General features: G+C 40.3%; 1 protein-coding gene across 2 annotated transcripts in view; it reads left to right on the top strand.

The window, feature by feature from the left end:
* The window catches only part of ARMC2 (armadillo repeat containing 2), a 224,699-nt gene that overhangs the window by 99,314 nt on the left and 112,752 nt on the right, over nt 1-12,633 (top strand). For both annotated transcript variants that reach the window (XM_069598145.1, XM_069598146.1), the window contains 2 exons: nt 2,412-2,672; nt 3,157-3,229. In XM_069598145.1, the coding sequence (XP_069454246.1) occupies nt 2,412-2,672; nt 3,157-3,229 (334 nt within the window). The remainder of the gene's footprint in view (nt 1-2,411; nt 2,673-3,156; nt 3,230-12,633) is intronic.

Raw genomic sequence — 12,633 nt, 5'->3', positions numbered from 1 at the left:
CTTGTATTAAAAGCATGTGGGCATAAGCAGGGTTGATACTCAGCTGGTTCACACTGAGAAGTCTATTCTGCTTGTGAAGACACGCACACGTTTCTGTATTGGTGTGTAAATAGCTGCAGCCGTGAGGCCTCTGAGTGCCCCACCTTCTACCACCCCATCTAGTGGGTAATAGTTTAAATATCTTCAGCTCTGGGAACATGTGTGCATGCGTGTAATTGCTTAAGACTTTACCCATCTCACAGAATTACATGAGATGATGTACATGAGAGTACTTAGCGCACTGCTTGGTATTAAAGTACATGCTGAACGAGAATTAGTGGTCCTTGCCTAAGAGTGAAGACAGTGTTTATTCCTGTCTGTATTCCCAGAGATCCAAATAGAGGAAACAGCTGAATGGATTTGTTCCAGTAGTCAGGAGAATTTTTGGAAAGTTAAAATTTCTATAATACTACTGTGTTATGGCTCAGGCATGCTTTACTGTAATAGACGAACTGATCGTTTTTTAAATTGGCAAAAACCATCTCTAATAAGAACTTGTAATTTAATAATTATAAAGAAAATACCCCCTCAAACCCACTTCTAACTCAGTTCACTTGCATTATCGAACGTTTCCATGTTTGATTTGGTTAATGCTATATTAATATTGATATGATAATAGATTAACTGTACAGATACTACATTATTGAAAGGGTTTCTCAGAGTGTAACTGCTGAAGTGAGAGTTGCAGAGGAGAGGAAAAGGGAGAAAGTCGGGTTAGAGTTGATGGTAAAAATTTACAGAAAAAAAGGTTTTTAAACCCATTATGTCCATCTTTTCCACTGGTATTTTTTATATATATATATATATATATATATATATATATATATATATTCAATTAACATTGAATATTTTTTAGTAAAGAGTCTATCATATCATGTTAGAAATAAACGTACCAGGCCTGCTAGTTTTTGTTAGTTGTTCTAATGTACATAATTCTGGAGAGCTTGCTTACATTCAAATGCCTATATTGAAAATTTCCAGAATAGTATTGCTTATCTAGTAATTTTTTAAAATTGTTTTTACTTCACCCTCTGGCCTTTCCCTATGAAAAGAATGGCATATTGTTTGTAATTATCATTATATTCTTTTCTTCAAAAACTCTTAGCGTAGATAGAACTAAACAAATGTTCTCGTTGCTTGTTGTTAAGTAACACCTTAATGTACAGAATCATATAGTAAATCCTCTTTGGTTGTCTAAGGAATCGCCTGTTGATTCTACTTACAGAAATGGATTGTTTTCAGTTTCCTTGGATATATTTCACAAAACTTTCTTTTTTTGCAAAAGTTATTCTAAAATTGAGCAACCGAAATATATGAATAATTTTACAGACTTCAGTCTCCCTAGAGATACAACATTTTCAGAAGATTGGTTTTTCTTTTATTTTAAATGAATGAATACTTAATACCATGTGCTAATGAGAATTAAGTTTTTAAAATCTCAACTGTTTTAAACTGTAAAGCTGTCAAAGTTGTGTTGCCAAGTTGGCCAGGCCTCTGTAGGACACACAAGCATTTAAGAATGTGTGACCTCAAGGGATGGGATGGTGGGGTGGGAGGGAGGCACAAGGAGGAGGAGACATATGTGTACATATAGCTGCCACACTGTTGTATGGCAGAAACTAACACAACATTGTAAAGCAATTGTACCCCGATTTTTAAAAAATTTAAAAAGAGGGGTGTGTATCCTCATGGCCCTTGTGCATGACTGTACCTCTTTAAGTGAGGGCGGTGTCTTGGGAAAAGATCATTTGATATTTTGTTATTTATTCATGTAGGACATTAAATTGAAGGCAGTTTGAATCAACTCATTCAGATATATCATAGGCGAATATAAGGCTGAACCTTTCTACAGTTTTAAAAGCTAGTATAGTTTGGAAAGAGACCCCATCTGACTACCTTTAATCTTATACTAGCATTTTGTGTGGAGGGCAGTGGGAAAGAAAGGGAAACATCAGTTAAGCAGAACCACACACTTCAGTTAACAGAACCCCCTTCCCACCTTGCCTGTGGATCTCCCATCTCTAAAACGATTGGAGACCTTGAGATGGTTTTCCTTTCCTAGGGTGTCTTCTTTCACAACTTATCTTCTTTCTCTCCAGGTTTAACTTTCACGCTGTGTCTCCTCCCTGCTTGTCATTCCCTCAATTGCCTGTATTCCCTAAGGCATCACTGTGCACATCAGCCTATGTTTTTTTGTTTTTTTGGAAAGCTCTTCTCCCATCCTGATCTTCAAAGTGTAACTGCCTGGTTGATTTTTAATTAAAAGTTGTGATTTGTTTTTTTCAAGTTTAATGTACAGGAATTGTGTAAGCGTGTATCCTTTCTAAATGACTGGATGAAAATAGTTGGTATTTTGTGCCCTGTATATGCAGGGTGTGGTGTCTTCCTGAAGAACATTGTACTTTAAAAGGAAAGATGCTGTCTCCAAATGATAAAAAGTTAGAAAAGCTGGATCCATTTTACCGACCTTCACTGTCCAAGCAGAAGACCAGTGCAGAAATCATAAGTGAAGCACGAAATGCCTTACGAACTGTTAGGACCCAAAGACCATTTACACCACGGGAAGAGCAAAGAAAACTATTTGGGCCTGCATCTTCAAGAACCCCGGAAAACAGACCTCCATCCTCCTTCAGGTATTTAGCTCTTCCCTTGTCTGTACACCCAAATGTGTATATGTCCCCAGACGACATTCTCCCTTAATCCTAGGCTTGGATAGTTGCTTTCCTAAGTTTGACTTCTGCTAATTATATCACTTATATCTGTCCAAGATTTCTAAAGATAATTCCAGACCTAGGGTCCAAGAAGTTGGCTGTGGTTGGAAATGGTTAATAATGGTTGTTATACCAAGTTTATAAAGTCATGTGAACAAAGCTTTAAAAAAGAATCACTATATACCTTCCATTTTTGAATTATTCACTATTTTTAATCCTCCTAAAAGCAAGAGAAGAGTTGTTAATAAAATGTTTAAAGTACTATGATTTTTTAGAAATTCTGTCTTCCTCAAGGCTTATGCGTTGAATGCTTTTACTTGTTGTGGGGTTAGTTAACTAGTATATACTAGAAATAAAAGAAATGATTATTCACAAACTTATGTTTCTGTTCCATCTCCTGTGCTAGCGTCCATGCATCCAGTTTTGAGTTCTCTGATTCCAGGCCCATCTCTGGCACACGTCTCAGTCCACTGGAGTTTGTGAGTACTTTATATTACCATGGGTGTCGTGAAATAGAATTGGCCACAGTACTTGGAATCAGCATGTGTATTCTAAGAGAATGATCACATAGACCTAAATGTATTAATAATTTAATATGAAATAAAATTCTTTTATGTCTTTCCAAATATAATCGTTAGTACCTAATGAAACACTTTTATTATCCACCGATAGTTTGATAGGGCTTCCCAGGTGGCTCAGTGGATAAAGAATCTGCCTGCAATTCAGGAGATGCAGGTTTGATTGCTGGTTCGGGAAGATTCCTGGAGGAGGGCATGGCAACCCACTCCAGTATTCTTCCCTGGAGAATCCCATGGACAGAGGAGCTGGCAGGCTACCGTCCTTAGGGTCGCAAAGAGTCAGACACAACTGAAGCAGCTGAGCATGCGTGCACTTATAGTTTGATAACAAAGAGGATAAGTGGCAAAGAGAATATTTCACAATATTTTTAAAGTTATGCACGTGTATTATATTTTCAATAGTTATATACACAAATTACAGACTCATGTACATAGAGTCAAAAAATAAAACACCCTCCAGCAGTCTCCTGCCCCCTTATTTTTCATTCTCCACTCCCCAGTGGCTTTCATTTTAAACTCTATTGGCACTTTTTTTTTTTTTTTTTGGTATTTACATCTAGATTTTTAAATAACGCAGTGTCTTGCTGCTCTCTGACTTGTAAGCTTGAGGAATTATCTAATGACTTCCCAGTAGGAAAGAGGAAGATTTAACTCTTGTCTGCCTCCAGTGCCTCCTCACAGCACATTCACCATTTCTGTCTCTGCTGCCGCTCACTATATAGATACAGCAAATATTGGTTAGAACCCTTTTTTCTGACTGTGATTGTATAAATTCTGTTTATAGCTAAGCTTTGAACTAATGATTGGTGATGATTGCTTCTCCTTATCTGTACCGCTTTTTGTTTTCCCTGGTGTTAATAGTTGCCTTGCTTTAATAGTGTTACATTATTATTGTTTCAGTTCTAAATTCTTCAGGCCTAAATTCCCTTCATATATTCAGGCACATGAGATATTTTTTGATTCATCTCCTTGGAGAACTTTCTACAGTCCCTTCCTGGAACACTTGTCCAGGCATCTTGCACACAGCTCACTCCTGTTTCCAGTACTGGCTTTCCTATTTCCTGTATCCCAAGTCCTCTTCTGTCCTGATTTATTTTACTGGAGTACTCCCTCCAACAGCTTCTTGAGAGAGGACATATGGGAGATAAATTATTTGAGGCCTTGGTTGCTGCTTTTTCTCTTTGTAAGTTTGTAGGATTTTTCTTTTTGTTCCCAGTGTTCTGAAATGTCCTTGTTACTGAGCACTTCTGATGTAAAATCTAGTGGCCTTCAGCTCTGGGAAATGTTCTTGAGTTATTTTAATGTGTTTTCCCCTCTTTTCTGTTCTGTTTGCCCTTTCTGGAATTTATTATTCAGGTATAGGATCCCCTGGACTTGCACTTCAGTTTTCCTATTTTTCTCTTTTCTTTTTCCCATCATTTTTTGAATGAGACTTTATCTTCTAATCCTTTTGTTGAGTCCTTTTCATTTCTAGGATGGTATTTTTAATTTCCAAAAGCTTTTCCCCCTCTAAATTATCTTTTTCTTAGTAGTGGTATTCTGTTCTTATTTCATGGTTGAAGCATCTTATTGTTGTTCAGTCGCTCAGTCATGTCTGATTGTTTGCTACCCCGTGGACTGCAGCACAGCAGGCTTCCCTGTCCTTCACCGTTTCTGGGAGTTTGCTCAAACTCATGTCCATTGAATTGGTGATACCATCCAACCATCTTATCCTCATCCTCTTCTCCTCCTGCCTTCAATCTTTCCCAGTATCAGGGTCTTTTCCAGTGAGTCAGCTCTTTGCATCAGGTGGTCAAAGTACTGGAGCTTCAGCATCAGTCCTTCTGCCTGGGTCCAGCCCCAGTGGATCCAGGGTAATTCGAAGGGGAGACAGCGTGGTGTCTTAGAAAGAATTATTTAATTAAAAATATAAGAGAGATTAGGAAGAAATAGTAGAGTAGGAAATTTAGTGGAGAAAAGATCCTGAATAACTTGGTTTACGTGGAAAACCAATAAAGTTCCAAGACAAGGAACTTGCACCATCTACCTTAGGCCACCGGCATCCTCTTGAATAGCGGAGGGTGCCCCGCCTTGGGCTCCCTCTCGCGTGGATCTTAAAAGCCAGGGCAGGTAAGTAGACATGGCGAGCCTCCAAGCCCCAGATGGGAATTCAGCCAGAAAATAGAGTAAGAAAAGACATGGGGGAAACCAGTCCAGTGACTGGCCCATCCTCTGTTGTCTGGAAAGGCCTTCTATACTTTTGATTTTATGTAGAGATCAATGGATAATACAAAATTATGCAGCGTCAGCAGCCCTGACTCTTATCAAGACCAGGCTTTTTCTCTGCATACTTAGTTGTATACACAAGTCTTAGGTGATTTACATTATCTTCTGGCCAGAAGGCCAGTTAACATTTTACGGCCCTTTTCTGATAAAGGTTTGTCAACCAGAAGACTTATTTGTCTTAAAAGTGTTGTTCTTCCCAAAGTCTGGTGCCACTCTCAGAAAGCACTAAATAAAGTTCCATTCTTACATAACAAGGACACAGCAATTTATAACAATGAAAGAAGTACAGTGATTTATAACAAAGAGAAAGTTAATTAACTCAAAAGTCTAGTGTTGCTAACATCAAAAACTACTATATTCCTATTTCTGCATCCCGTTTACATTGATTAATATCCTCCCAGGTGCCTAAAAGATAAAGAATATGGAGGCCTGGCAGCAGTCATTGACTTAACAGTGAAACCCATCACTGATATAATTTTTAGCTCTTTAGAAAAGGCTCTGTATCTTTAAGATGCTTTAAGCTTTGTGCCTCTTGTGGTTGGGGGGCTGTAAACAATTCACAAGTTGTAAAAGGTTCGGGCAGACCGGTTAGGTAAGTTAGAAAGCCATTAAACGGGTTTAAATCGAGACCTTCTTTTTATATGCAGGAGACTGTTAACTAAAGCCCCGAGTTACCTTTTTCCAGAGAATGTCAGGAGAGTGGAAAGCACAGTACAATAAAGCAGGCAGACTCTGGTTTGTGGGGGAAGATGTTCAGGAAAACCCAGGGGGAACCTCTGAAGCCTGACTCGCCTTGCCCATCAGGCCTCTTCTGCATGACCTTGTCATGGGTGGGATCTCCCGTGCTGGCTCCCGGCACCCTTCCAATGAATATTCAGGGTTGATTCCTTTAGGATTGACTGCAGTCCTTGCAGTGCAGAGAACTCTCAAGAGTAACATCTTTTCTTAGTATATTAATGGTAGTTTTGGTTTTTTAATTGTTCTTTTAAAACTTATGTTGCTTTTGTGGTGTGTATATAAAACTTATGTTGCTTTTGTGGTGTGTATATATGTGTCTTCAACAACTGAAATTTATTTTCCCACAGTTTTGGAGATTAGAAGTCCAAGATCAAGGTGGCAACGCTGGTGCTTTCTTGCAGCATTTCTCCTTGGCTTACAGACGGCCGTCTTCTTCTTGTTTCTTTACATGGTCTGTCCTCTGTGTCTCTGTTGCAGTTTTATGTTTGTCTTGGTCTCTCTTTTTTCTTATCAGAGATTCTCTTCTGATAGCTCATGCTGCTTATTTGGCTGTTCTTATTTGAGAGTAGAAGCATGTGGGACGGGTTAGTCAATCCCTAGCTGATACCTACCCAAACCTACATTTAGGAGGGTTTGACTGGGCTGTGTTATTTATAAACCCCTCAACAGCATATCTGTTTAGGGCTTTCCTTGTGAGCTAGTCAGTTCTCTATAAAGTTTTTCTTGGAGGATAAAGCCTGAGTGCTAACTATTGGGCTGTACTTGCCCAGCTTTAATACCAAAGAAAGAGCCCAGAGTCAACAACAAAGACATCAGATAGAGGGGGCAGTTTCCCTGGCTCATTGCATGCATGCTAAGTTGCTTCAGTCATCTCCGACTGTTTGTGACCCCATGGACTGTAGCCCGCCAGGCTCCTCTGTCCATGGGATTCTCCAGGCAAAAATACTGAAGTGGGTTGCCATGCCCTCCTCCAGGGAATCCTCCCAATCAAGGGATGAAATCCGCATCTCTTATATCTCCTGCACTGGGAGGCAGGTTCTTTACCACCAGTGCCATCGGGAAAGCCCAGGCTCGTTAGTTACCAGGGAAACCAGCAGAGGGGCTGCCCCTCACTGCCAGTTTGATTAACTATCAGGTGGAGATATTCTGATCTAAAGATTAGAAAGGTCACCAGCTTGGAGGGAGCAAGTAGGTAGGAAGGTCTGTCCTGTGAGTAGAGTGCAGGTAAAATAGATGCTGTTCTGGCAGGGGATGTAGAGAACAGTCATCTTGAGTGGCCTGACCATAGACCAACTCCCAGGAGCCAAGAGGAAGAAGGTACAAATGCTTAGCATTCACTGCATAAACATCCAGTTAATATCTATGTTTACATTAAGTACCCTGACCCTGAACAGTGCCTGGTTAGCCAGAGACACTGTTTTACCCTCTCTGAGAACAGACTTCCCATCTATTCCTGGGTTCAGTAGCCTGATGCCTGCAGCTGGGAAGGAAGGAGTTACCCAGACTTTCAACCAATTCTCCTTATTTCAGACACATTTTTTTCAGGCAGATATTTCAGTACCTGGTGATACCAGTTCCTTAGACTTTCATAGAAAGTGTGTCAGTCAAGCAGCTTCTCAATTTTTATTACTGTTTATGTGTGTGCATGCTTGTGAATATGTTTGTGTGTATGTATGTTTTTGGTGAACTATTTTAAAGGAAGTTGCAGTCCTTATAAGACATCACAAAAATTTAAGTGTGCATCTCATATGCATAGGGACAGCTTCCCACACAACTGCAATGGTATCATCAAAGCTCTGAAGGTCAGCATTACTCAGTAGTGTTATTTAATGTACAGTCCATATCCAAATGACCCCAGTTGTTTCAAAATGCATCTTTTATTCCCAAATACTCATCAAAATGCCTCTGTGAGGAAGACTGTACTTGTTCTTATATTTCAGATGACCAAAAATCAGATACCAAATTAGCAAACATGAACCAAAGTGCAATAAGTACTTTGTCAACCATTGTTGACACATGTCTTGTTGCACCTACAACCTGGGAAACCTCTTGTTTTGGAACCAGCTACAGCAAGAGGGCCCCTTGAGTGGTCAGTCTGCCCTGTTGCTAAGTGGCTCTCCATTCTACAGTTCTGCCGTTTGACTCCTATGGTTTGTTTTTAATATTGCTGTAATTTTGGGGGATTCGCTCAATTTGGGTGTACTCTTTCCTACAAATCTCAGTTTCTAGAGTTCACTTGGTCCCTGTTAAGCAGAGAAAATGTTGGCATTGCCCCTGTTTAAGGTCACTGCAATTAAATTCCTTTACTGTAGGATGGTTGGGTGCTATGTGCAAAATCAAAGCAGGCGAAGAGTAGTCTGTTAGTTTAAATTTGTTTTTTTTTTTTTTTTGGTTATACTGAATTATGTAAGGGTCTTGGGCATATTTCCTTTCAAACAATAAACTTTGGAGCTCCTAGTAAAAAACACTCTGAAAGTGACCTCATAATTACCTCCCCTTCCACTTTCTTTCCTCCTTTCCACATCACCTTTTAAAGAATTCTTTGGTGCTCCAACCACTAAATTAACAAGCAGGAAGGAGATCTGGAGCAGTGGGAGCCCAGGGAAAGGGAAGGCAGTAGTGACCCCTGGAGGGTGGGGGTGGGGTGGTGCTTACTTAAGTCCCTTGAGGATGCAGACCTCAGCAATTGAATTTCAGCTCTTTTTTGATCTGGGACATGTTCTCGGGCTGTTTTGCCTTTTAATAATTCCTCAACCAGCAGTCAGGCAGGGAAGAGGGACCTGGGAAGAGCAGCCCATTCCAGTTCCTGCATTTAACAAATCCTCTCAGCTCTTCACACTTGTACATTGATCCTTCTCTCTGTTTCTCCCCTCCTATCTGTCCTGTGCTCACGGCCCGCCCCCAGGTAGCCCCCACCACAGCCTTCAGCAGGAGTGGACTGTCTACACTCAGGGCACACTGGGCTTGGCTCACTCACCAGGGTTCCCATCAGCACCTGTAATCCTATAAGTCAAGGGAAAGAAAGTGAAGTCACTCAGTCGTGTCTGATTCTTTGTGACCCCGTGGACTGTAACCTACCAAGCTCCTCTGTCCATGAGATTTTCCAGGCAAGAGAACTGGAGTAGGTTGCCATTTCCTTCTCCAGGGGGTCTGCCCGACCCAGGGATCAAAGAACCCAGGTCTCCCAAATTGTAGGCAGACACTTTTACCGTCTGAGCCACCAGGAAGTCAAGTCAAGGGAAAGCACTGCAGTTTGCAGTATGCCATGAGCATTTCTATACACCCACTATGTAGGTGAGCTGCAAAGAACTTTCTCTTAGCATCTCCCCCCTTTCTCACAGCAGTTCTGAGACATGGGGCTGTTGTGTGGTGGTAGTTATTTCATCACTATCGTCACAACAGAATTCTCCTTATGTCTATCAAATGTAGAAAACCTAGTTATTTAAGCTTCAAGTTGGGCTTCCCTGGAGACTCAGTGGTAAAGAACCCGCCTGCCAATACAGGAGAAGAGGGTTAGATCCCTGGATCAGGAAGATCCCCTGGAGAAGGAAATGCCAAGCCACACCAGTATTCTTGCCTGGGAAATCCCATGGACAGAGGAATCTGGTGGGTTACAGTCATGGGGTTGCAAAGAGTCAGACATGACTTAGCAACTGAGCATACACATTTTTATTAAACTTTTTATTGACTTGTAGAAAAGATACACATCATAAGAGTGCAGCTTCATAAATTTATGCAAACTCAACATACTAGGTAACCAGCACTGAAAAGGAAATAACATGTAGTTTCCAGCATCTCAGAAACCACCTTCCCAGGGTAACCACTGTCCTGACTTCGCACAGCATAGATTAGTTTCAGCTGGTTTTTGTATGTTGTGCTGTGCTTAGTCACTCAGTCATATCTGACTCTTTGTGACCCATGGACTGCAGCCCACCAGGCCCCTCTGACCATGGCGATTCTCCAGGCAAGAATACTGGAGTGGGTAGCATGCCCTCCTCCAGGGGATCTTCCAAACCCAGGGATGGAACCCAGGTCTCCCACATTGCAGGCAGATTCTTTACTGTCTGAGCCACCAGGGGAGCATTCATATCTTTTATAGTATTTAACAAGTAGAACAAAACTGAATACATATTTTAAAGAGAAAGTGACTTAGGAGCCCATAAGTCCCTATGGGCTGGGGGAGATCCAGGGTAAGAAAGTGCAGAATGAGAATGTCATACCGTGTTTTTTCTTTCACTATTTCTGAAACAAATGGTGACATTATTGCAGTGAGTCGCATGCTGAGAGTGACAGAGGAGCCCAGAGGACCTGTGGAGAAAATCATAGTCATAGAAATGCACCTACAATTGCCATGTCCAAAGGCTATGTCCTTGGGGGAATTTTTAATATGTACTCGCTTTGGGACTTCCAAGAGGGGTTGGGGGTGGGTGGGGTATGCACGTGCAGGTGCCGTGGCTGTGCAAATGAAATCATGATGACTTCCTAAGGTTGGAGATCTTGGAGCCCCTTTTCTAGTCTTCATGTAGACTGGGACTTCACCTTCCCAGCTGATAATCTGGAGGAGCTAGGTCAGAACGTAGTTAAAGCTCCCTTGCCCCCATGCTTGGGTGAGAGTCAAGGCCAGCCAGATGCCTTAAGTGTCCTAGACAGTTTTGTCCTCTTTGATTGTGTTGTATGACAGTAGTCTTTCGGTCTTCAGGGACTCTAGCAGTTTTCTCATCCAGGACAGAGCTTAAAATCTGACTTTCCCAGTATTTTGGTTGTACCCCCATCACTGGCTAGTATCTTGGCACAGAACTTGAGGGAAGTGGAGTTTTTAAGTGAAGATTTAAACCCACTTGCAGCATTCTCTGTACTCTAAAATAAAGTGAATTTTACAAGAAAAAATTTTACTGTTGTGCTTCAAAACAGCCATTTTGCTCCACAAGGTGAAAGGACATTTTGTAGAACCTGGTGTGATAGAAACTGGTGGCTTGTTTCATTTTCCCTTGGAGAATTACAAATGCTTCACACATATCAGTTTATATTTTAAGTAGTCCAGAGAGATATATGTTTAAATGGGATGAATAATTTAGTAAAGGGTCAGTAGTGAAATGGAACTAAGTTTTATTATACAAACAATGGCTAATTTTTCACTAGGAAAATGATGCCTTTTATCAAGGAGCAGTTAAAGGGACTTATCTTGCCATCCAGATATAATTAGATTATTCTTTTTGGGTAGAAATTCACGTTGTAAAACCATATTTTCTGTTTTATAAGATCTTTTATTTAGTACCCCCAAACATTTCCAATAGTTGAAGAATCTGTAAAATCAGCCATTTACTTTATCTGCACTACTATTTTACAGACTTCTCAATCTTTGTTTCAGATTCAAGGCACCTGCAGAGCACAGACATTTTGAGATAAGAAAACCTTGAATTGACATTCAGTATTGAGATTATCCTTATGTATTTCATCTTTCATAATTACATGTAAAGCACTTATTTTCCTATATCATACTCTTAGATTTGTTGTTACTATTAGTTTCATGATTTAAGTCACATTCTTATGAATTATTTGCAGCAAATTAAGGAGGCTAAAAAGTGAAGGGACTGTTAAATATAACATAATTTATACAGACAGGTGAGTGTTGTCTCCTTCAAAATAGACCCCTCTGGATTCAGGATCTGTTTTCTAGCAAGGTTGCATCAAGGTCTATGGCCTTAGCTTTTGAGACTTAAAAGTAACTTGGAACTAAATATGGTACACACATAAAGGGTGAGCAGCTTACATAGGGAGGGAGCCAGCATTTCTCAAGCCTCCATAACAGGACTTGTCTATACTTGAGCATCCCTGCAAAAAGGGGCTACTGACTCTACTTGATAGATGGGCAAGCTCATAGAAGTATATGGCCTGCCCAAGTTCACATAACTAGTAAGTGGGTTTGATCCCAGTCAGTGACTCATCCTGCCTATTATGCTGATTATTTGTTTTTTCTACCTATGTTTAGAAGAATGCATCTCTGTAGTCATAAAACTGATTTTTTTAAGGGGGGGGTCTGGTTTATGAACCAATTACGGTTGCAAATGAACAGAAGGATGTAAAAAAATTTTTGAAAAAGTCTTCATTATTGAAATAAGGAACTTCTTAAGAGAACTCTGATTAAGATGTCTATCCTATTAATGTATATGAGAAAACCAGTGTTTGAAATGGTGTGTCATAAATGAGCTCACCCGTTTTTCAAATTATCTGACTTGAACTTCACACTGGATTTTTAAAAAGAATTTGTTGATTAATCTGTTGGATTGAGAGTCACTTTATTT

The sequence above is a fragment of the Ovis canadensis genome, chromosome 8 (assembly GCF_042477335.2).
Source record: "Ovis canadensis isolate MfBH-ARS-UI-01 breed Bighorn chromosome 8, ARS-UI_OviCan_v2, whole genome shotgun sequence".
In the NCBI taxonomy this organism is placed as follows: Eukaryota; Metazoa; Chordata; class Mammalia; order Artiodactyla; family Bovidae; genus Ovis; species Ovis canadensis.
This window is presented reverse-complemented; position numbering and strand designations above follow the sequence as displayed.